At 43.8% G+C, this 23,246-nt stretch overlaps 2 protein-coding genes across 11 annotated transcripts in view; both read right to left on the bottom strand.

Moving 5' to 3' along the window:
* BPHL (biphenyl hydrolase like) overlaps positions 1–10,236 on the bottom strand; it is a 32,830-nt gene extending 22,594 nt beyond the window's left edge. For 2 of the 3 annotated variants that reach the window (XR_006735220.1, XM_045551593.1), the window contains exons 1-4: positions 10,110–10,236; positions 4,429–4,532; positions 1,589–1,755; positions 134–287 (exon numbers count right to left, since the gene is read on the bottom strand). Coding sequence is in view for 2 of the 3 variants with exons in the window: in XM_045551593.1 (XP_045407549.1) it covers positions 134–287; positions 1,589–1,755; positions 4,429–4,532; positions 10,110–10,210 (526 nt within the window). In the remaining variant the exon portion in view is untranslated. The remainder of the gene's footprint in view (positions 1–133; positions 288–1,588; positions 1,756–4,428; positions 4,533–10,109) is intronic. The other variant, XM_045551595.1, reaches the window with a different exon arrangement.
* Positions 10,237–14,798: 4,562 nt separating this feature from the next.
* Positions 14,799–23,246, bottom strand: part of RIPK1 (receptor interacting serine/threonine kinase 1) — a 30,467-nt gene continuing 22,019 nt past the window's right edge. For 7 of the 8 annotated variants that reach the window (XM_045551584.1, XM_045551589.1, XM_045551583.1 and 4 more), the window contains 4 exons: positions 23,088–23,178; positions 21,667–22,233; positions 17,495–17,647; positions 14,799–15,460 (listed from right to left, as the gene is read on the bottom strand). In XM_045551584.1, coding sequence (XP_045407540.1) covers positions 15,174–15,460; positions 17,495–17,647; positions 21,667–22,233; positions 23,088–23,178 — 1,098 coding nt within the window. In that variant the 3' untranslated portion in view covers positions 14,799–15,173. Of the gene's footprint in view, positions 15,461–17,494; positions 17,648–18,005; positions 18,160–21,666; positions 22,234–23,087; positions 23,179–23,246 lie in introns of those variants that run through there. The other variant, XM_045551590.1, reaches the window with a different exon arrangement.

The following is a 23,246-nucleotide window of genomic DNA, read 5'->3' as shown; positions in this document are numbered from 1 at the left end:
ATTATTCTTCCTACCTTGCAGTTGAGAACTGCAAGCAGACATGACTTGTCAATATATCTCAGAATAAGAGATGAGAAGGGGAGAGAGAAGAGAATCATCCATTGTCACGGCATCTCCGGTTGGCAGAACCTACCCTCATAAATCACGCTGTCCTCGGCAGTGACGTAGGCGTTGGCGCCCCAGATCAGCATCTTGTGGATGTAAGCAGGATATTTTGCGGCAGCGATGAGTGCGGTTATGCCGCCATCACTCCATCCCAGCAGGGAGACCTTCTTAAACTTCAGCGTCTGTGACAAATACAACAAGATGCACAGGTTACTGCTCCTCTGCTCAAAGAACCCAAGAGCCACTAATGTTCAGAATCAATACAGGTGTAGGGTCAGACTATCAATTAGTAGTAAAAGAAAAATCCAAGCATCCACCATTTGATGACATAATGTTTTTTCTCAATTAGTTTTGGTGTAAATAAGTGTTACAAAAACCTAAGTATATAGTATGGGTCTGAATTATGAGGGAACTCCATCTTCTGGTTAGATAAATCTCAAGGAACTAGAGAACCAACAAAGACCAGTTATACTCAGATATGATAAATACTGTGTGTGTGTGTGTGTGTGTGCACGAGCGTGCACATGCCTGAGCAAGGACTTTGAGAGCAGTTCTGTAGAGCAGAGAGGGGACCCCGAGATCTGCTGGAGGAAGTGAAGTGTGGGATCTGGTAAAGCCACCGACTGCACCTGTGGGTAGAATTGCCAGAACTGGGCTGTCAGAGAAAGGTGTGGTGGGAGGTTATGTTAGTCCTCAGGTGAATCAAACAGGGTCTGAAAATGTGTTTGCCAAGGAACTGGACAAAGATTACATCTGCGAGAAGCTGCCTAGAAATAAGAATAGAATGGCTGGGAAAATTTGAGGTAAAGAGTTAACAAATATTAGTGGTATTTGCTGCCAAGACTATAAATTGGTATAACCACCATGGATAATAATTTGGCACTATCTTATAAAATAAACATTTGCATCTTCTTCACCCAACAAGTCGCTTCCTAAATTCGTATGACACTCTCCCACAAGTGTGCTAGGAGCTTGGTCCAGGATGTCCACAACAATATTTAAAATGGCAAAAAAATGAAAACTAAAATGGCCATGAACAATAGAATGTTTACTGCACTGCTATTTATAATCACAAAAAAGGCAACTTAAAATTAAATTAGTTATCTACCATCAGAGGATGGGTGAAGTAAGACACAGTGCATCCACCTGATAGAGTAAGACTGATGGAGATGCGTATTTGGTGACGTGGAACTACCTCCTCGACAAGTTGTTCAGTGAAAATGGTAAGTTGGAAAAGCGTCAGGTGTCGCATGATCACTACCCTGGCCAGAAAGGCAGACCCTTACAGTCTGGGTAATGGCGTCTCTGGATAGCTGGATTATGGGCTACTTCTACTTTCTTCCTTACATCTATTTGAACTCTTTGAATTCTCTACAGGAATCCCATGGTATTGCCTTTGTAGAAAGAAAAAACAATAAAACAAAATAAATGCAGACAGGCCCAGCCACCCTCCCTGGCCTGGGCGCCTCCCTAAGAGACCCACCTTCATCAAATCAACAGCATCTTTTGCATCCCTTTCAAAAAAGTCCACTGGGAAATCTCGATCTGGGGGTCTGGAGTGTCCATATCCTCGGGGATCCCAGGCGACCACTGTGAAGAGCTTCTTACTCAGGCTCTGGAGCTGGGGTCCGAAATCAGTCTCTCCACTTCCTGAAAACAGCCACCCCGTTACCCCCAGGCAAATGCTTTCCTTGTATCAAACACATTACGGTGAAAACAGAAGCAACAACAATCTTAAAGCAAAGCAGCCAGTTTCCACTCAAAGTCAGCCGCCAGCAGGAATGCGGTCAGGAAAGGAGTCTTCCAGGGACTGAAGCCGGCGCTCAGGCCGATTGCCTTTCCCGCAGGAGTTCGGATCTGCCTGCGACCTCCCCCTGGTGGCTCTTTTGAGAAGGACCGAGGGCTTGATTCTTTGGTCCTCTTTTATTTCAGTACTTTCAATACCTCTTTACTTAATCTTCCTTTTTTTAGAAAAAGAATTAATGAAACTATACAGAAATAAAATTATACATATTATATGCTTCTGGGTTACTTTTTCTTTTTTTTAATGACTTACAAATGAAAGACATCTCTATATTATCTATGAAAAAATTTATGAGATTTGGTCCAAGTTATTCAAAGCAGAATTCTAAAATTCCAGATTTTTTTTTTATTAAGCTAATGTGAATAGCTCTAAATATTTTATTTTGTAGTTATAATTAAAAAACAGAAAACTAAACTAAAACACTGAAATGGGGGGAGGACATGGAGGGAAGAAATCAAATTATAAAAGTGTGCTTCATCAAAACAGTTCAAAACTGCCTATGTTAACAAGTAGAACTACATTCCTGAGCCTGTGGTGGACCTGCCCAGCAGGCCCCAGCCCCGCCACATGGTCACTCTAGGTGTGGTGTGCCCACAGCCACTGCACACAGCGTGCAGGACCACTCTGAGACAGCCCAGTCCAGGGGGAAGTCAGCATTTTGTCTTTAAAGCCCACTGATTTCTGAGGACTCATAGCTCAGGCCACCAATGAATACTGAACACTTTGCCTGATAAACTAGCTGTACTAGAAAATGTCTTTCAAGATGGTGCAGGATCATTTAACATTATCAAGGCCCATTATTCTTCCTGGCAAGATATATCTTTTTCAAGATGAGGTAAATCATTCAGAAAACCCAAGTCAAAAACAAATCCACGGATCTCTAGCCTACATCTACTGTTCTGACCCAGGGGCTTCTCTTGCGATCCCTGAGGCGACTTCTGCTGCGAAACTGGTCTGAAGGCAGAGCAGAAGGTGAGAAAACAGAAAAAGGGAACCTTCTAAAAGATCAATTTCATAAACAGTAAGACGTTTGCTTTCCGGCGTACATGGATACAGCTGAAGAATACTAAAACCTTAAAAACTGTTTAAGGAAGAGGTGAGCATAGGCACTGCTTTTGTGATAGCTGAGAAGCCTGAGGAAGGGGATCTGCATGCTGAGGATGGGACAGGAGACAGAATCTCACTGTTCCAGCTTTTAATTCTGGAATCATGCTAATGTTTTACATAACCAACAATTAAATTAGTAAAAGTTTTTATATCTGGATAATGACTGCAATACTGAAATAATGGAAAGCTAAGCTGGGAAATTATTCATTGGCTTTATAGCTAACTTTAGCCTTCCATTGGCCATTGGAGTCAGTGTCCTCTTTCATTACAGCAGCTTTAGGAAAAGGAAGAGACCAACGCTATCTAGACTCAGAGGCCTGGGGGGCTACAGTAGGGTCACAATCAGCTGAGGCTCAGTCAAGAGGAACCATCACTACTTGAAATGACATTAGCACTTTACTTTTAGGAGAAAGAAGCAAATCACAAGGAAATAAGTACAGTCAGCCCTCCACATCCATGGTTTCCACATCTGTGGATTCAAACAATTGCAGATCAAAAAAATATTTTTAAAAATATGGATGGTTGGGTCTGCACTGAACATGTAGTTTTTTCCTTGTTATTATTACCTAAACAATACAGTATAACAACTATTGACACAGCATTTATTAGGTAGTATTCATAAACTAGAGATGATTTAAAGTATACAGGAGGATGTGCATAGGTTATGCATATACTTTGCCATTTTATAGCAGGAACTTAAGCATCTGCGGACTTTTGGATTTGTGCAGGGTCCTAGAACCAATCCCCCACAATACCAAGGGATGACTGATATATGGGAATGATTTAACTAAATCAAAAATAAAGCAACAATACTAACTCTCTTAAAACCAAACTTGGGATGTCCTGAGATCACTGGAAATACTCCCCCTGAGCTTTCTACATCTGAACAACTGTTCTGAAAATGAGATTGAGACCCAGTGGGCTTTATTATGCCCCATACATTAATAGAGGGTAATCTGCTAATCTAATTTTGATTTTTGAAAAGACTTCATGTTTTTTTCTTAACTCTTATGTTAATTGAACATATTATCAACCACAACAGGGTGATCAATCCAAACTGGTTTTAGCACCTGGAAAATGCATCAATGCTAGGCAAACCGGGATGGCTGGTTACCCACTCGCCTTCTTCCTTTGTCTAGCCTTCTTCCCACACCCCTTTCCCTACCTCTGGCACCCTCCAAATTGGGGGCAGCTGTGGTTTCACAGTGTACTTGCATGGGAAAAACTGGGCACTTAAGGAATAAAAAATACATGTAGCAGAAAGTTATCTACTTTTCTAAATCACTTATGTTTGATTGTGGCAAATATTGCTTCAAACATTTCAGCAAAGCACTAAAATTAATATTTGGCACCAATATTTTGAATGCATCATAGATGATACAGCATGTAAAAGCTATAAAAAATATCCAGACCCAACATCCCAGGAAGTAGCAGGACTGCATGCTCTCCCTCTCCCGTCTGCTGGTAATGCAGGTGAACGCCATTCACGGCCACTTTGGCAGAGGTTACTGAGGTGCTAGAAGAAAAAATACCCATCCCCATAGAGGGGAGGAAGAGACAAAATTACAGCCTGACAGAAGCAGTAAGTTCTAGTGTTCACTGCAGGATGACTATAGTTAACAATCTTATAAAGTTTCAAATAGCTAGAAGGATATTTAATATTCCCAACACAAAGAAATGATAAACGTTTGCGATGATGGATATGTTAATTACACTGATCTGATCACTATGTGTTACATGTATCAAAACACCACTATGTACCCTATGAATATGCACAATTATGTCAATTAAAAAATAAAAATGTTTTCTAAAGAACCCATCCCCAAAAGAAAAATTGTTTAGGAGTACAAAATTAATGTAGCAAAACTACTCTTTTACATGCATGAGTCAGCTCCAGTATCCCTCTCCGGATTCTTGGATTGCCTCAGTTTCCCAATTCTGAACAGTGACATAAATCTATCTTCCTTACTAGACTACAGATCTGAACTGTGCCTTCATGCTTGAATATGCCACAGCACCCAGCCTGGGGCTCACCCTACAAAGCACCGAGAGACCTGCTGAAAGCAATGGCATACAGGCCTGTGGCATGTGCCAGTGAGCTGGAAGCTGAAGGAGCCCAAGCGCAGCTGGCATGGGGGCTCCTCACAGTGAGGTGCAAGGGTGGGCATCAGAAGCAGGAGCCTGGAGCCACCTGCCGGCACCTCAGCAGGCATAGAGGAGGTACAGACTTGCAGCAGCCCTGACAGCATTCTCAAGGATGGGACTGATCCCAGGGGTCCAGAAGGAAGGCCTGGATCTCAGGCAGTGCTTGAGGGGTAAAGCTCCTTATGTGGTCTGGCCAGCTGCAAGAGGGCTGTAGTCAGGAATGCCCATCTGCACTGAGATGGCCATACCCATTTTCTACGATGTTGAAATATTTCTGTGTTGACTGTTAAATAGCCTCGAGCATAAGTCCCCATCTCAAAAGCCCTCCCTCCTACCACTGGCCTTGGGGCAGAGCTAATGCCAGCATGTGTCCTGCCAGAATGACATGTATGTTCTGATTAACCCTTCCTCAGCTGCTCTTCGGCAGCTCTAGAAGAGGCGTCCAGGGCTGTGCACAATAGAGCACATGCAAGGCCACTGCACCAGGCCCCAGCAGCCTCTCTGCTAATTTACCAGATGACTGAGGGACGCACAGAAGGGACATGGCGGCATGCAAGGCAGGTGTTAGGAGGAGATGCTCCTCTTCTCCTAGTGAATTGTTGATAGACTTAAATCAACCACTGCCTCCTTTTTCTTTTACATACTCCCTACCCTACCTCTCTCCTTAGAATGATTCCTGAAATGCAGCACTTTTGAAAAAGCAAGGTCCTGTTTTCTCTTTTGGTTTCATCTCATTAGCCAACTTCAAGTAAGAAAGAAACAAATGCAGAAACAAATGAGTTGAATACAGGTACATCTAATCTTAACACACAATTTTTGGAAAAATATAAGGCCTGACATAACTGTAAGCTTATTATCTACAGAAACACTAATTAGAGGAGCAACAAATAAAGCCACAGAGCAATGGCAATACTGACACCACCAATTTGCTTATTATTAACATCCTATTGCTCTGAGGAATTCATCTCTGTGGTTAAGATGGCTTTAGATAGCTGAGGATCAAGACAGAGGCAAATAAACGCACTTTACTGAGAAACACTCGTTTCAGCAAACGTTTGCGTGTTGGTGCGTCTGCTTTGTTCACAGTCCAGTAGGAGAGAAGATAAAGACAGAGGATTTGCTCTGCTAACCCTCAGGGAGGCAGTTATGACTGAAGAAAGGAAGAGCTTGAGGTACCTGGAAGGAATGAAAGTTCTTAACAGTATTTCCCATGTTTACTAAATAAAATGAGGCAATTCCCTCAACGGAGATGATCAGCATTTACCCCGCTCATGTTAATAATAATGTGCATGATACCATCCTTTTTCTGTATTACTCCTTGTGTGTTAGAGATTTGTTAGGGGCGCCCTTCCCCAAAGTGCTGAGGATGTGCTTGTAAAAGTCTTCTGCACCATGAGGCTATCAGGTGTAACAAGAAGCCCCTCTCCCTCCTTCTCACCATCCAAAGCTGGTCCGTTTCTGGGACTGCGTGTTGCGGCCTCAAACTCTCTAAGCCAGCACCAGGGCACCAGCTCACATAGGCTTCTTTCCTTCAGCTCCCATGATCGTTCCCAAGTCTCTTCTGCAAAAATCCTCTGACTTCCCTCTGCACTTCGCTGTATCTATGTTTCGATTTCCCATTCCAAATTGCATTTTTTTCCTAATTACTGCCATCCCATATTCTTTTTGTTGCCTAAAAATAATACCGAAACAAAACCAGGTAGTTTAGAGTTGAGCATAATGGGAACTCAATGTTGGGGAAGTATTTAGAAAGGCAGAAGACTTGGAAGGTGGGTTTAGAGGACAGACAGAGAGGTCATATCAGGGCTGGGTAGAGATATCTAAGAAGAGAGAAAAAGTAGCATTTGAGGTGAACTTGCAAAGATGGGTAAAACTCTGAAAAAAGAATATGGTGGGGAGGGCATTTCTTGAAGAAGAAATAGCATGGTCAGAAGCCCAGGAGCAAGAGCCGTATGTGGGGACAAGCCAGTGTCCACCCTAGCAGGAGTGTGAAGGCAGAGCATGAGCCAAGGCTGGGACCAAATTGTGAAGGGCTTTGCAGCTAGGGTGAGGGGAAAGAGAATGTCCTGGGTGCTCTGTCATCAATATCCTGCATATCCATCATCCATCACCAGAGTACCTGCCATTATCACATCAGCCCATGTCCTGGGGTTATTAGAGGCTTCCAAAAACCTTTCATGAATCTCCAATTTGGGGGAAAAGGACAGAGGATTGTTTATGAACAAAAGCAAATCAATTTCAAACATAAGAAAAAGGGGCCAACAGAGGTGGCTCATGCCTGTAATCCCAGTACTTTGGGAGGTCGAGGTGGGAGGACTGCTTGAGACTGTTAGTCTGAGACCAGCCTGGGTAACACAGCAAGACCCCATCTCTAAAAAAATTTTTTAAAAATCAGCGGGGGATTGTGGCACGCGCCTGTAGTCCCAGTTATTTGGGAGGCTGAGGCAGGAGGATGGCTTGAGCTTAGGAGTGTGAGGTTGCAGTGAGCTAGGATGACGCCACTGTACTCGAAGCCAGGGTGACAGAGCGAGATACTGTCTCAAAACAAAAATTTCTGGGGTGGGAGCCAGGCATCTACATTTTTTAAATTACCCAGATTCTAACAGGCAACCAAGGTTGAGAATGACTGAGTTAATTTCTCGGAGGAAAAAAAATCCTGTCTCCCTTTTAAACCATGCCTTCCTACCTTGTGTTTATCCTAGATTCCCTCTTTCTGAAAGGCTGAGCAGGCAATTTTGTGAAAGGAAAGAATTACCTTACAACAGCGGTGAGGGGGTTGCACTGCTGCCCTCAAAGAGGCAGAGTATACTGTTAGGAGAGGCAAGGATATAACAGTGTGGCAAATAATTAAACTAAAGCTAACTTTTGCGACTATGTGTCACACACTCTAAGAACTTTACCTAGCCCACTCATTTTGCTCTGAGGTGCACATTATACTTAACCTAATTTTATCACTGAAGAGCCTGAGGATCAGGTAATTGCCCCAGTCTCACTGCCAGTAACCTGCAAAGCCAAGATGGGCATCTGAGTGCCTGACCCCAGAGCCTGAGCTCTTCAGCACTTTGCTTACAGATAAAAAATGGGACTACTTAATAAGACACCCTCATTTCAGAAGTCCTCATACAGTAGTATATATTCAGCTATTTCTTTTGTTTCTTTCTCCAAAGTAGTCATTAGCCACAATAAAATATTAACTAACCCCAGGGCTTGAAATTTATAGGAATTTTTATGATTTTAGCATCTTTTATATATTGTATTATTATTTAGATATTCCAATTGTACCTACTAATAAGTTAGTATTTATTATGTCCCAGGCCTTTTACATTTGGTGCTTCAAATCCTCACAAAAACTCTTCAAGGCAGGAGGCTCAAAGAGGTTGAGTAACATGCACACATTTGCCCAGCTAAGAAGGGGCAACATGGCCATTAGAACTCCAAAGACCTTGACTCTTCTCTAACCTCATGGCAGAACAGAGTCCTCAGTAGGGCTCAGGCACTGCCAGATAGAGGGTGGTGGCAGGCATCAATGGAAGGATGGTCTCTGATCCTCTGGCAGGGCATATCAAGGTTGAACTTGGAAAGTATTTTTCTTCAGGTAGACTGTTAGGTTCTGTAAGTTACTGATATTATAACTGTATATAACATACAATTTCAGGTAGAAAAGGCTTTTTTGACCTGACCCAGAAATAAACCACCTGCCAGATCATGTAAGAAAAGGGTCAAAGTTTCAAACAACAGACTTAAACAAACACATTTGTGGAACACAACTCAATTGTAACTTGGGAACTGGCTATTTTGAAGCCAAGTATCTATTTACTTACTTATGTTGGGCTGCAGCCTTGATTCATGCTTAACCAATACCCATGCTTGTTTTCCCAGATCACATGTCATATCAATTTGTAGCTGCATTTATAAAATGACAGTACAAAATCCAGAGAAACCTGTTTTTCAGACCTACTTTAGGACGAATGATCTGTAGTGCAGCTAGGTAGATGGGGCTTTCCTGCAATCATTAAATAAACTATCAGAACTATGATATCGGTACAATCCCTGTAACCTGATTTCAATCCCTTCCCGCAGACAAGAAACTGGATAAAATGCCCATTTTTCACTATTGATGTATATAGCCGTGGCCATTGACATGTTTTTTCCATCTATCAAAATAGTCCTGAAAATCTTCTAATTCCAAAATAATAAAAGAACCTAAATGAAATATGAAACTCAAGAGCTAGACAATCATATAAAAATTTAAATGCTGTTCGGATTTGCCTTCCTTTCTCCTTCAAGATTAAGTTCTCAATCTAGAAGTTTCCACAGTCGATCAAGTAAACTTCTAAATGCCAGGTACCTACCTAACATTTGACATTTTTCCTAGTCACTAATGGAATTGACCCATCAACAGTTAATTGCATGCATGCATTGCGTACATTTGTGTGTGTATATGTGTGTGCATGGGTGTAGAAAATAAAGTAACGCAAGCTTCATGCTGCTTTATCCACATTTATACCCAGAATCTCTAGAAACCAACAGTACCCACTAGCAAGGCAGCAGGTCAGAGATTAATCTAGCTTTTTGTCGTTATTGTTTTATCTGAAATGGAGGGAAGGGAGGGAGGACAAAAGAGTAAAAAGCAGCTTCAGTATCCCCACACCCCTGGGACCTCAGATCCTCCGGGATTTGAGAATGAGGCCCGGCATTCTGATTTTCATAGATTCCCAAGATGGCTCTTTTGCACATTAAAGTTCGAGATCAGCAAACAAAGAGTCAGGGGACTCGGGGCTCGTGACTGAAGCCTCAACAGTGCCAGGAGAGCTACAGGGCGACCCGGCGGCCAGCTTCGCCCTGGCCCTCCCCGCTCCGACAGAACACCTGCGGCCGGCGCGCGCCCCTCCCGCCGCCCCCCGAGCGCGCCGAGGCAGGAGCCTCCCGATGGGGCAGGTGCCGTTACCCGAACGACCCCGCGGCCCCGGCGCGGGGGACGCGGATCCCGGACTTCGGCGCCGAGAGGGACCGCCGCAGCACGCCCCTGCAGCCCAGCAACGCCGCCATGTCCGTCCTCCCGCCGCCGCAGACGGCGCCCGCCCCACGGCCGGCCCCGCCTCCACGCCCCGCCTTCAGGCGGCCCCATCTCGACGCCCCGCCCACAGGCGGCCGTGCCTGCACGCCCCGCCCTCAGCCGGCCCCGCCTCGACGCCAAGCCACGCCCCGCCACGCCCTGGCCCGTCTGCCCTGAAGCCCCCGCTTTCGGCCCGCCCCCTTCAAAGCCCCGCCCCGCCCGCTTCTCGCCGAGGGCGTACAGAAACCCGGCTCGGGGTTTCGTCAGTCCTGGAACGGGTCGGCGTCCTACCCCTCTGCCTGCTGCCCTCTCTGCGTCAGCCCTGGCGGCCTGGTGGGGGTCCCAGCGGGCGCTGCCCGCCCCGCCCATCGCTGCGGCCGCCGTGGCCCTTCCTGGGGGCGAGGCCGCCCGCCATCTTTCCCTCTCTGGTGGGCGTCCTGCGGGGGCTCTGGAGGGGCGGGTGGAGACTGGGCGCTATGGCTGGCTGCTAAGGGTGGGGTGAAGTGCACTTGCTTTTAGGGGTGATGGGAATCTATGTATCTTTTTCTTTATACCACTTCATACCCATTAGGATGGCCACTAGCAAAAATCTCAGAAATTAGTGTTGGTGAAGATGTGGAGAAATTGGGACCCTTGTGCAGTGCTGGTGGGAATGTAAAATGGTGCAACACTGTGGTAAACAGTACTAAGGTTCCTCAAAAAATTAAACAGAATTACGGTATGATCCAGCAATTCCACTTCTGGGTATACACGCAAAAGAATTGAAAGCAGGGTCTTGAAGAAATATTTCTACACCCATGTTCATAGCAGCATATTTCACAATAGCCAAAAGGGTGGAAGTGGCCCAAGTATCCAACAACAAATGAATGGATAACCAAAATGTGGTCTATCTGTACAATGGAATATTATTAAGCCTTAAAAAGGAAGGAAATTCTGACACATGCTACAACATGGATGAACTTGGAGGACATTGTGCTAAATGAAATATGCCAGGCATAAACAGACAAATACTGTGTCATTCCACTCATCTGAGGTACCTAGAGTGGCCAAATCACAGAGACAGACAGTAGAATGGCGGTTGCTGGGGGAAGGGGGGAAAAGAGAATGGGGAGGTGGTGTTTTGGGGGACAGACTTTCAGTATGGGGACATGAACAAGTTCTGGAGATGGATGGTGGTGATGGCTGCACAACACTGAATGTATTTCATGCCACTGAACTGTACACTTAAAATGGTTTGTAGTAAGTTTTTGTATATTTTATCACAATGTTTTTTTGACTATCTAATTCAGGCTTTATAAAGATTGTAGACATTATATACAATTGATAGGTCAGTGGTGGAAAAACAACTATCTCTTTAAGACTGGCTACCATTCTGGGCTACCTTAAGTGGAAGTAACTAGCAGATTCATGGTTACTGTTCCAGCCTTGGCTTGGATTATTGGAAACACAGCTTCTTTGCATATTGCATTATTTTTCCTCCAAGAGACCCTTCTTGTATCATAGTCTTGTGCTTTTATGTGCTACAGTTGTGGAAAGTTCTATTACCTGCAGGGTCCTCATTGGCCCACTGGAGTTTCTTGAGTAGTAAAGGCAGTTTGGGCCTAAATACAGAATACGCAAAAAGTTTATATTCTACTTTCAACATAAATCTATTATTACATTAATTCCCACATAGAAGGAAAGTTAAATATATAATGTTTGAATTGTCTTTAATATCATTTGACTTTCAGAAATCTTTAGTGAGGTCGATATTTCCTTTTTTCTGAAATGTTGAGATTTCTTGTGAGGGGTGATGAGGGTTAAATATAGTTGTCTGTACAATTTCAAACGTTACCCTAGTGCTAGGCAAAAATAGTAGCACCGAGTTTTTAGGTTATTTGTGTCATGGTTTAAGCATACATATGAAAACTAGTTCTTTATGCATAACACAATTATACAGTTTAAAAAATAACTGCCATTTTTGTGCCAGACACCTTAAGATGCATCATCTTATTTTAATCCTCTCATCAACTTTTTGTGCTATTGCCTCCTCATTTACAGATGAGGAAACTGAGGCTAAGACAGGTTAGGAAGCAGGCCCTACATTACACAGCTGAAGAATGGCAAGGGAGAATTTCAACCTGTTTAATTTCAAAATGCAACACTTGGATTACTATGTTCTATGTAACTCACTGTAATAGCATTAGCTCTTCAATGATTTCTTTGTTATCAGCTTCTTCTAAAATCTTGAATATTTACACTCCTATTTACACTATTATTAGAAAAACCTTTTCCTTATAACACCCGTTGAAATGTACATCAAAATAGTATCTAAAACATTTTGTGAAGAAGAGCTCCTTTTCTTATTCCTGAAGCTCTAACTTCACATGATAAACCCAAAGCGAAGATTATGACTATAGTGACAAGTGGCAAATCTGCCCATCAAGACGGTGGGGGCTGCAAGTGGGTCTTATTTACCACTAATAACCCCAGGGTGTGAATATGTTTCTTGGAACCAAGTTTGGATTGTCTTCTTTCTCATTTTCTATTCGGTGTCCTGCTTACTTGGTTTCTGCCCACGAATAGCAGGGTCCTAAACTCCGCAGAGGCACACTTGGCTCTTTCCTGCGTGGTGGTTAGAGACAGGGAGGTGAAGGCAAGGCCTCAGAGCCATGTGGGAAGGACAGCGTGCTGCAGGCCTCTCATCATGGGGGCTGAAATGATCTGGGAGCTTCTATTCTTTTACCCTCAGTTTCCTCTCTCGGGCCGGCAGCGGGAGGGTGACGGGGGAGTGCACACGGGAGATGCCGACCTCAGTGGCAGAGGCACAGTGGAGAAGCCCAAACTGTTCCAGTCATACAAACACACACATCACCTCAATGTCCTGTAGTTAAGGTATAAAATTTTATTTTAAAAAGTTCATTTAAAAAACTGCATTTTTGTCTCAGCATTGATCATTCAATCTCTTTGCAATTTCAAAAACTTTAGAACACTGTTAGGATGGCGGAACAAGGGATACATTTAGAAATCACCCAGGCCCCTCTGATGAAAGCTGGACCCTGTCCAACCTCCAATCCCCCTCTCGGCCTGTGTGATCTAATTGCTGTGTGCCATCTCAGCAGTGAGCCCAGATGTGTGGGCAGAACGCAGGTGCATTACTGTACAGTCGTGGTCTTCTCAACCAGGGCAATTCTGCCTCTCCCAGGAACATTTGGCGGTGTCTAGAGGTGTTTCTGTCACAACTAGGAGAGGGAGGAAGAGGAGAACTACTGACATCTAGGAGGTAGAAGCCAGGGATGCTTCCATATATCCTAAGAGGCACACGACAGCCCCTACACCAAAGAACTACCCAGCCCAAGATGCCGGTGGTGCCAAGGTTGAGAAACGCTCCTTTGCAGCCCCACTTCAAGGGTGCTTGTGTGTCTGCTGGAGTTGAGAGGATTCAGAATCAGAACCAACAATACCAAGACACTAGAATCCATTCTGACCATCACTGTACTGTGTTGCTCTCCGTCTTGGGAGAGCTAAGCAAAGGGCATTCCCTTTCTGTTTAGCAAACTGCCAGCGGACACTCCAGATGGCCCACTGGGGTTCAGTCTCCTACTCTTCTATTAATAGTTCCTTCAGGTTTCAAGTTGGCTTTGGAAGGTCAAGTACTAGAGATACAATTGCTAGACTCAGAAACTGTCCTTTTTTACTTTGTGGCACACAGAAAAAAATAAAAACATTTCTATAGTACACCGGGGTAAACTGAGGAAGCAGCTCAATGGTGATCAGCCCTGAGCCTCAAGTCACAACCAGACATGAAGATATTAATATTCCCTGCATACCTGTTCCCTCTTCAGGACACCCAGGCGAGGTGAAAGTACCAGAATGCTAGGAAAGTACTTAAAAAATTAATCAATTTTTGTAGTGGTCACATTTAGTAGCAATTCCTTGCAACAACAGCCTGGGAAATTCTGATGGTTCCCCCCTCTATTTTTTCCCCTCCTTAGGACCACCCCTTAAAATTTCTTCAGTTAATTTACAAATTAACTAAATGTAAATTCAGTTAAAAATTAATTTATAACTTAATATAATAGAGAGTGCATGTAATTCTTAAAGCCTGTAGTGACTGATACAGCATTTGGTTGTTTTTTTGTTTGTCTGTTTTTTTTTTTGAGACAGAGTCTCACTCTGTTGCCCAGGCTAGAGTGAGTGCCGTGGCATCAGCCTAGCTCACTCATGGGCTTAAGCGATCCTACTTCCTCAGCCTCCCGAGTAGCTGGGACTACAGGCATGCACCACCATGCCCGGCTAATTTTTTCTATATATATTTTTAGTTGGCCAGATAATTTATTTCTATTTTTTTAGTAGAGACGAGGGTCTCGCTGATTCTTAGGCTGGTCTCGAACTCCTGACCTCAAGCAATCCTCCCGCCTCGGCCTCCCAGAGTGCTAGGATTACAGGTGTGAGCCACCGCGCCCGGCCTTGATACAGCATTTGATACTGACATTAACAAACTCTATAATCTGGGGACGAACTGTGGTTATAATACAAAAAAACTGTGCACAGGACTTAGAATTTTACAGTGCTTTGGTTATAATAGGAGTCTATGTGGGAGACAGCACAACATAAGTTGATTTATTTTATGTTCTCTGAATATTTTTTTTCTCAAACTCCAGGAAACTGAATGACTAGCATAATCGTGGGTTATGGCATGAGCTGAAAGAAAGGGACCTTCCTCGTTCTCTCCCTTTCAAAACCCAATTAAGCTCTTTTGATTGGTGCCGGGACATTAAAAGGTTTAGTTTCCTGAGAGCGGTTCTTTGCTGCAGATTTCTTTTCCCTTCTGCAGCTACGAAGTGCAGGACATACCGATGCACACACAGAACCCATTTCTGGGAGGACAGAATTGTGAACGTGCCGAGGCAGTGCACTTTCCAGCAGGCTATTCACCAAGTGAGGAGGCTGCTTCCGTGGCCGCTGCCCTCGGAGCTAGTTCTGGCTGACGTAGATCAAGTAGTTCAGAAGGTCTAGTCTGGAACACTGGTAGAGTGCGTGGGCCAGCTTTCCCACCGTGGCCCCCTTACCGCCTTCCCTCATCAGCCACTTTTGGAGCATCTGGTAAACCTTCTCTTTGAGTCCATCTCGCTCGTAGTCATGGTCAATTTCATCAATCTGAGACTGAGTGAAGCCCAGCTTACGGGCACAGTTTTTCCAGTGCTTTCCCAGATTTTCCCTGACTGGGTCCAGGTGTTTATCGGTCAGACTAGTGGTATTATCTGCCAAATGGAAAAGAGAAAAGGGTATCAAGCTATGACCCCTTTGAACATTCTAGCTTCTGAATTGCTGAAACCCCTAAGTGAAGAGTCTCAGGAGGCAGTGAGAAAGATAGCTTCTTACTTATATAGCTGCTGACTCACTGGAAGACACTTCACAAGCCTGCTCGCCCACATGGAGTCTGTGTGTGAATTAGAATAGGGCACTTCTTGCCCCTGGCAAGCGAATCCTGGCTTTGTGAACAAAACCCCTATGTGGCTACTAGGATGGGCCTTAGCCAGTGGCCCTGTTTATATTAGACCTTTCCAGATATAAAGGGAAAAACACCATTTTTGTTCCTTTTGGACATTTTCCACTTACATCTGGCCAGAGTCAAGGCCACCCAGCTCCTGATTCCCCTCACCCACCCGTTCACGTCCGTCTTTCTTAATCAAGGAAACTGAGACCATCAAGTGGGAGCTCATTCACTTACAATGCCTCCCCTTACCCCTCTCCCCAGCTGCTGTCCCCTCTTCTTCTATAGCCAGAACCTCTCTTTCTACTAATCCCTTCATCTTAGCCCTTCATAAAAATAATTAATAAAAGGAAAAAAATACAAATATAAAACAACCACAACAAACAAACCATATTCCTTGATCCTCCTCCTACCTCAGTAAACTAAATACAAGGAAAAAGACATCTTGGTCATGTGCAGTGTCTCATGCCTGTAATCCCAGCACTTTGGGAGGCTGAGGTGGGAGGATTGCTTGACCCCAGGAGTTTGAGACCAGCCTGGGCAACACAGCAAGACCCTGCCACTACAAATAAACAGTAATATTAAAAATTAGCCAGGCATGGTGGTGTGCACCTGCAGTCCCAGCTACTCAGGAGGCTGAGGTGGGAGGATCACTTAAGCCCAGGAGTTGGCAGTTACAATGAGCTATGATTGTGCCACTGCACTCCAGCCTGGGTGACAGAGTGAGACCCTGTCTCAAGAGAAAAAAAAAAGAAAAAAATAATCTCATTTTCCCCCCAACTCCCATTCTTTCCTCAGTCCCTGTAATGCAACCTCTGTCGCCACCACTGGATGTCAGCAGTCCAAGAATCTCCGAAGACACTTGACATATTTTGCCAATATTTCTTTAGGAGAGGGTTCCTGGGTTTTATCACATTCTCAAAAGTATCTGTGGCTACCCAAAAGTTAAGAATCTCTGTTCTAGATATTCTTTTTTCTTTTAACATCGCTGGGGGTAAAAGGGATGTTCTAGGTATTCTAAAGGCTACCCTTCAAATGGGTTTGATCAGGGATTGGCAAACTATGGCCTGTGGGCCAAATCTGGCCCTCTGCCTGCTTTCGTAAATAAAATCTTAGTGGAACACAGCTATAGTCATTTACGTACAGCTGTCTATGGTTGCTTTTGCACTACAATGACAGAGTTGAGTAGTTTCCAAGAGAGAGCTCAAAGCCAGCAAATCCTAACATACTTATTAGCTAGCCCTTTAGAGAAAAAATTGCCAACCGCAGGGTTAACCAGAAATCTGGGTTCTTAATCACATTGTTTTTTGGCCTCATGACTGCTTTTCCCAGAATGTACTCTGGGATTAATGTTATGGGTCTGCATCGTAGAACCCTATAAGAGATAGCGCTCTTGTTTTTATGACAGAGTGCTGTTGAAGGCATAGCCTTCTATCTTTTATAGAGTCCCCTGTGATTAGGACCTCAGGGAGCTATTTCCCCCATGACGATGGTGATAAAGAAAGCTTAACACTTTTATTGACCTTACCATATGTAGGCAGCATTCTTAACCTTTTTATACATATCAACTCATTTAATTTTCACAACAAAGCCATGAATTAGATACTGAGATTATCCGTGTATTATAAAGTAAGTAAATTACAATGTAATTATATGGAAATCACAAAGATATTTTACAGAGAAAACATGAGAAAACTTTCAGAAACAATCATCAGGGAAATTTTAAGATTCTATTATATCCCTCTTGACAAGTAAGAAAGTTCAAGGTTGCTAGACATTGCGTCCTTCAACAGCTTCTTACCAAAGATATCTTGGTACTTAGAAGCTGGCTCTTCTTTCAAGTTCATGTTTGTGCTCTCTGGTAGTGACGAACCCATTCCACCAATCTCCATGTAATTGTAGGCTCCAATCTGAATGCCACTACTATTGAATATGGTGCATTTTGTAGGCTCGTCTGAATAGAGAGAAACACACTGGTAAGCACTTCTAGATCAAAAGCAAGTGGAAAAATACAGCATGGTAAAAAAGCAAGGCTTTACCCCAAATGTGAAGTTAAATTAATTATCCCATGCCACCCTTTAAAATTTTCTTCTTTAAAATGTGGCTAAACTACCTCATACCTATAATAGGATGGCTACTATCAAAAAATAGAAAATAGTAAGTATTGGCAAGGAAGTGGAGGAAAGGGAACCCTTTGCACTGCTGGTGGGAATATAAAAGGTGCCGCTGCTGTAGAAAACAGTACGGAGGTTCCTAAAAAATTAAGAATAGAATTGCCATATGATCCAGCATTCCCAGTTCTGCATCTTTACCGAAAAGAATTGAAAGCAGGGTCTTGAGGAAATATCTGTGAACTCATGTTCATAGTAGCATTATTGACGACAGCCCAAAGGGTGGACACAACCCAAGTGTCCATCAGGAGACGTGCAAGATGTGGTCCATACACATGGTGGAATGTGATCCGGCCTACAGAGAAGGTAATCCTGTCACACGCTACAACATGCATGAACCTTGAGGGCATCTGCTGAGTGAAGTAAGGCAGTCACAAGACAAATACCGTATGATTCCACTCACAGCTGGTACCCCGAGTAGTCAGATCCATAAAGAAAGATGGTGGTTGTCAGGGGCTAGGGAGGAGGAACGGAGAGGTGGTATTTAATGGGGACAGAGTTTCAGTGTGCGAAGAAGAGCAAGTCCTGGAGATGGATGGTGGTGATGGTTGTACAAAAATGTGAATGTAAGTAATGGCATTGAACTGTACTTAAAAATGGTAAATTTTATGTTATGTGTATTTTACCACAATTTTTAAAATATGTGACTGCCACTAAATCAGAAAATAGATGTGGATGAACAGCACAACATGTCTCGGCCACATTTACAAGCAGGATCCTACTACCTAAACATCTGTTAAGGTACTCCTCCTTTATACAATACACCCAAACCCCTCACAGTTCAGTATTCAAAGCTAGCCACAGCTTTCCCCAACCTCTCTCTGATCTTCCTTGCATTCTCTTCTCCCTCTCTCCACTCTGGAGACTCCAGTCCAGCCAGGCTTCCCACTGATCCTTTCATATGATGACCCTGCCCTTGCTCAAGCTGTTCCCTCTGCCTGCACTGCCACCTCTCCACCAGTTCTCCCTACTTGTGAGTTTCTGACACAGCCCCACACAAATTCTACCTCCTTCCATGAGCCTGCACCCTAATCCTAGCAGCCCGAGGCTGCTTTGTATCAGAGCTAGGTCTGTTTGGGCAGAAACCCCATGTTCACTCATTCTTGTATTCCTTATACGTGCCAGCTCAGGACTTAGCATAAGGCACATGCTCAGTGACATTCACGCTGAGCTGAACTTGTGAAATAGTACTGTCACTAATGAACATTCGGTGTGTCTTTGTAGCAGAGAGAAGGTGGAAGATAAGACAGTTCTGAGGGAGGTCAATGAAATTCACCTCTAGGTACCTTGGTCAGCACACTTGGCAGCCCACGGGACCAGACACCACGCTCACTTTGTTGCATTTTCTCTGATGAAGCCAAGGAAACTAGGGACCCTGTCCACTGAAAGGTGTAAGAAATGTACAGTGCACACGCTCAGTATCTGCATGTCATTCTAGCTGGTTTGTGAAGCTGCTGAAACTGAGGTCCTTGGAATCCTCCTGAAGAATCCCTGGCAACAGGCTCTCTGGTGCGTGCACTCCAGCTCTCGAGGATTTGTCTTTTGTTAGTGTTCTTTGTTAACAGTGACAGTAACAGGCAGCTACCCTGCATTGCACGCTTATTCGGTGTGTTGTCAGGCGCTTCCTAGACCGCCACCTCCAGCTTACACTGATTGTATCAACTCAATCTGTGTTCACCACAGGCTGACACAGAGGTTAGGTCAGAGAGCACGCAACTCCAGCCAGGATTTTACCCCTTACCTCTACGCCCTGACGCTTGTGTTTTTGAATCAGTGCTTTCTGCTGCCTTCCTGCCCAGATCTGGCCACTGGGAAAACCATAAAAGTTGTGAAACAGAGAAACTAATGCATTAGAAACACACAAGAGCTTGTAATGTACACACTTTCAGTTGTAACATTTTCATTTATAACTGAGGAGATGAATCCTAGAGAGGCAAAATGATACGTACAAAGTTACCCAGCTAGTGAGAGGCACAAACAGGACTAGAACTTCGGTCTCCTAACTCTCAGTCCCGTGAGCTTTCCTTTTCCCACCTCACTTGAAGCAGCGCACTGAATAAAAAATAATGTTCCTGGGAGCTACTTGATTGAAGTGAAGAAATATTTATTTTCCTTTTGTAATTACTGGATAGACACACCCTCCATATGTGGCACAACAAATTAGAACACTCACATTTGGTGCAGAGTTAGGACTACTGGACAAGAATGAAAGCAAGCAGAAGAATCAGTTAAATTTGCAATGTGAAACTCAACTTGTTCATTTGCTAAGTCAGTATTTAGCAGGATGATCTTTTGGGTCAGAAACACAGACAATTCTATTACTTATTGTGGATCTAAGTCCACTGTCCCCCACTGACAGCATCTCAGGATTAGTAAGGGCTTGGATCCCTGTGTATCTGACTTTGGCAGAACTAGGTACCAGAGGGAGAGTGAGAACAGAAGGGAATTTCTGGCATCAGACTGGTGTGCTTGGGTCACTCTGCAGACACGGGATCAAAAATGCCACATTAAATATTGGTTTACGGTCTGCCTCCCATCCACTAGGATTTAAGCTCCATGAGGGAAGGGATTCAGGCTGTTTGTTCACTGTTGTATCTCCACTGACTAGAAAACTGCCTGGCACAAAGTGGGAAGTGTTTTAGAAATTTTTATTAAATTACTCATGAATGAATAAAATGATATAGTAACACTAATGAAAAATTTTATTCCCAGACACAAAGGAAACAAAAGGACATTTCACTCATATGATCATAGCTCATTTAGATTCCGCTTAATACCTAAATCCAATATTTAGTACTCCATAGATCTTACAATAAAACCTATGGGGCAAGCCATGGTAGCTCACACCTGTAATCCTAGTGCTTTGGGAGGCCGAGGCAAGAGGATCGCTTGAGGCCAGGAGTTTGAGACCAGCCTGCGCAATGTGGCAAGACCCTGTCTCTAAAAAAAATTCAAAAATTAGCTGGGTGTGGTGGTGCATGCCTGTAGTCTCAGCCACTCAGGAGGCTGAAACAGGAAGGAAGATTGACTGGGTGACAGAGTCAGTAGAGTAAGACCCTGTCTCTAAAACAAAAAACCAGAAAAAATCCAGAGTGTTGCCATAGGAAGATTTTAGAGAATTTGGCCTTTTTGAAAGAAAATGTGACTAAGCTCTATGGTTCTCAAAGCTTCCTCTACCGAAGCTGATTTTAAGATTTCCAGGACATGGGTGAGTATCTTTCATAGATGTCATTCAGGTAGTTAAGGTGGTATTAGTGAGTATTATTTGATAATGTTGCTAGAAATTAAATGAAATTACTTTCACTCTAGAATGTCAGTAACGACTATCACCTAGCTTTTACTTCACCTGACAAAATATGGAAATGAAAGAAAAATTTTCATCACAAATGACAGTCTTTGTCCTATATAAAAAGAAATAAAAATATCCAAGACTTATTTCTTACCTTCAATCAGCAAGCAGGATAAAAACATAGAACCAGATATCTTCCCATTTATCAGAGCGTGGGCACAACAGGACTACTATGTGATTCAGGTTATTGTTGAAGACGCCCACCAGTCGTAACAACCCATAACCCAACACTTATGGGCAGCTGGCATGAATCCTAGACCAAAACTGCAATACTCCCAGACCAAGGGTCTGACAGAGCTCATTCCACAGTGGCAAGTTGCATCTGGGATCTAAAGACTCTGAACTTGTCCTTTGTCCCCATCATAACTTATAGGCTACAACAGAGCTGATAAATGTTTTATTTTCAGAAAAATAAAAAAAGGACAAGATTGTGACTATTAAAGATCTGTTTACCTGTTGGTGGCAGGGAGGTGAATGGAATGGTCGGTGTGTTTCCTAGCATGGTGGTCTCCGGCACTGGAGTTTTATATAGACTAGGTATATGGCTTGAATTTAGCCCATACCAAATTGGACCTGCTGTTCCTGGATCCAATGATCTTGTTGCAAAACCATGTGGACCATATAATCCATTGTTCCAGTACGGCACTTGGGGCTGGCTGGTCAGCCCTGCTGGCTGGTGCGCTGCATTACCATGACTGGGTGCACTGGGGTAAGCACAGCCCTTTGCCCCTGCATTGTGGACATTCTCATAAGGTCTCTGCTGCGCAAAAGGGTCATGGGAGACCCTTCGTCTCCTTTCCTCCTCTCTGTTATAAGCCACATTCTGTCTGGGCTGCTGTTTCATCTGCTTGTCCATGCGGCTGCCAAAAAGATGGTAGTTGGCTTCCTCCTGGAGTTTACTCTGCAGGCTGGGTATATTCTCTTCTTGCTGGTGCTCCAGGGAGGGAGCAAACCAGGACTCTTCCACAGGACCCATCCCGAGTCCCTGGGAACTGTGCAGCGAACTGGGTTGCTCTGTGGCTGAGAAGAAATGATCGACACTGGAATGGGTTTCACGAAACAGCAAAAAGTAAAATAAAACCTGAGCACCATCATGCATCCGTACCTCAGAGTAACATACTGAAAACAAGTAAGAGACAAGCAGAAAGCATTTCGGAGGTGGTCTTCCTCTGCAAGCTCTGCAGATAACAAGTAGGAGCCCCTGGCTGGCAGCAAGAGAGCACTAGGGAAATTATAACAAGCAAAAAGAAAAAGCAGGTGTCACAGGGATGACCAAGGAAGAAAGGGACTTGGGTTGAGGAGGAGGTTGCCTCCTTGGAGTGACTCAGGGTGGAAAATAGGAATCAAGCAGCTCTGTCCTAAGCACTTTCCATGGATTCTTTCACTCTGTAAAAGCCTTCTGAGGGTGGGAGCAATTATCACGACTTGAGGGGTGAGGTTTAGAAGAGGTTAAGTAATATGCCCCAGATCAGACAGCTGCTAAGTGGCTTCAATAGCATATACTCCACCTTCCCTTTTGTTGTAACGACACAAATATCCCTGCTGGAATCCAGATCCAGTCACCCCCAACCTCCTCAGGGACTTTGCTTCCACATATGTCCTCTTCTTTCTCCTGAATTGTCACTTTCTCCCTATCAGATCCATTATGCCTCTTATGTTTAGGATGCTCTATGATTTTGGTGAGCACACTGTTACTTAATAGTTCAAATATATGTAACTTGACTCATGAATATTATAATAAATTCCTTTAAAGAGGGTATTCGCTTTTATAGTTTCTTCTGTTTCCCATATGGTCCCGAATAGTATTTTAGAGAGCAGAGTGAATGAGCAAACATATAAATGAATAAATAGATTTTGACGATACTGTAAGTTACCTGAATTTGACCTGCTCGGAGGTACTGCCACACAATCAAGTTGGAGAGATTGCATTCTCTTCACCATTGCATTTGGGTCCGGATACTCTTTCTATAATTAGGAGCATAAATACACACTTTAGTATATAGCAGAAAATATTCAGTTCCAGAAAATTATAA

This window comes from Lemur catta, chromosome 5, assembly GCF_020740605.2.
Source record: "Lemur catta isolate mLemCat1 chromosome 5, mLemCat1.pri, whole genome shotgun sequence".
Classification (NCBI taxonomy): domain Eukaryota; kingdom Metazoa; phylum Chordata; class Mammalia; order Primates; family Lemuridae; genus Lemur; species Lemur catta.
The sequence above is the reverse complement of the archived record's forward strand: the minus strand, read 5'-3'. Positions and strand labels throughout refer to the sequence as shown.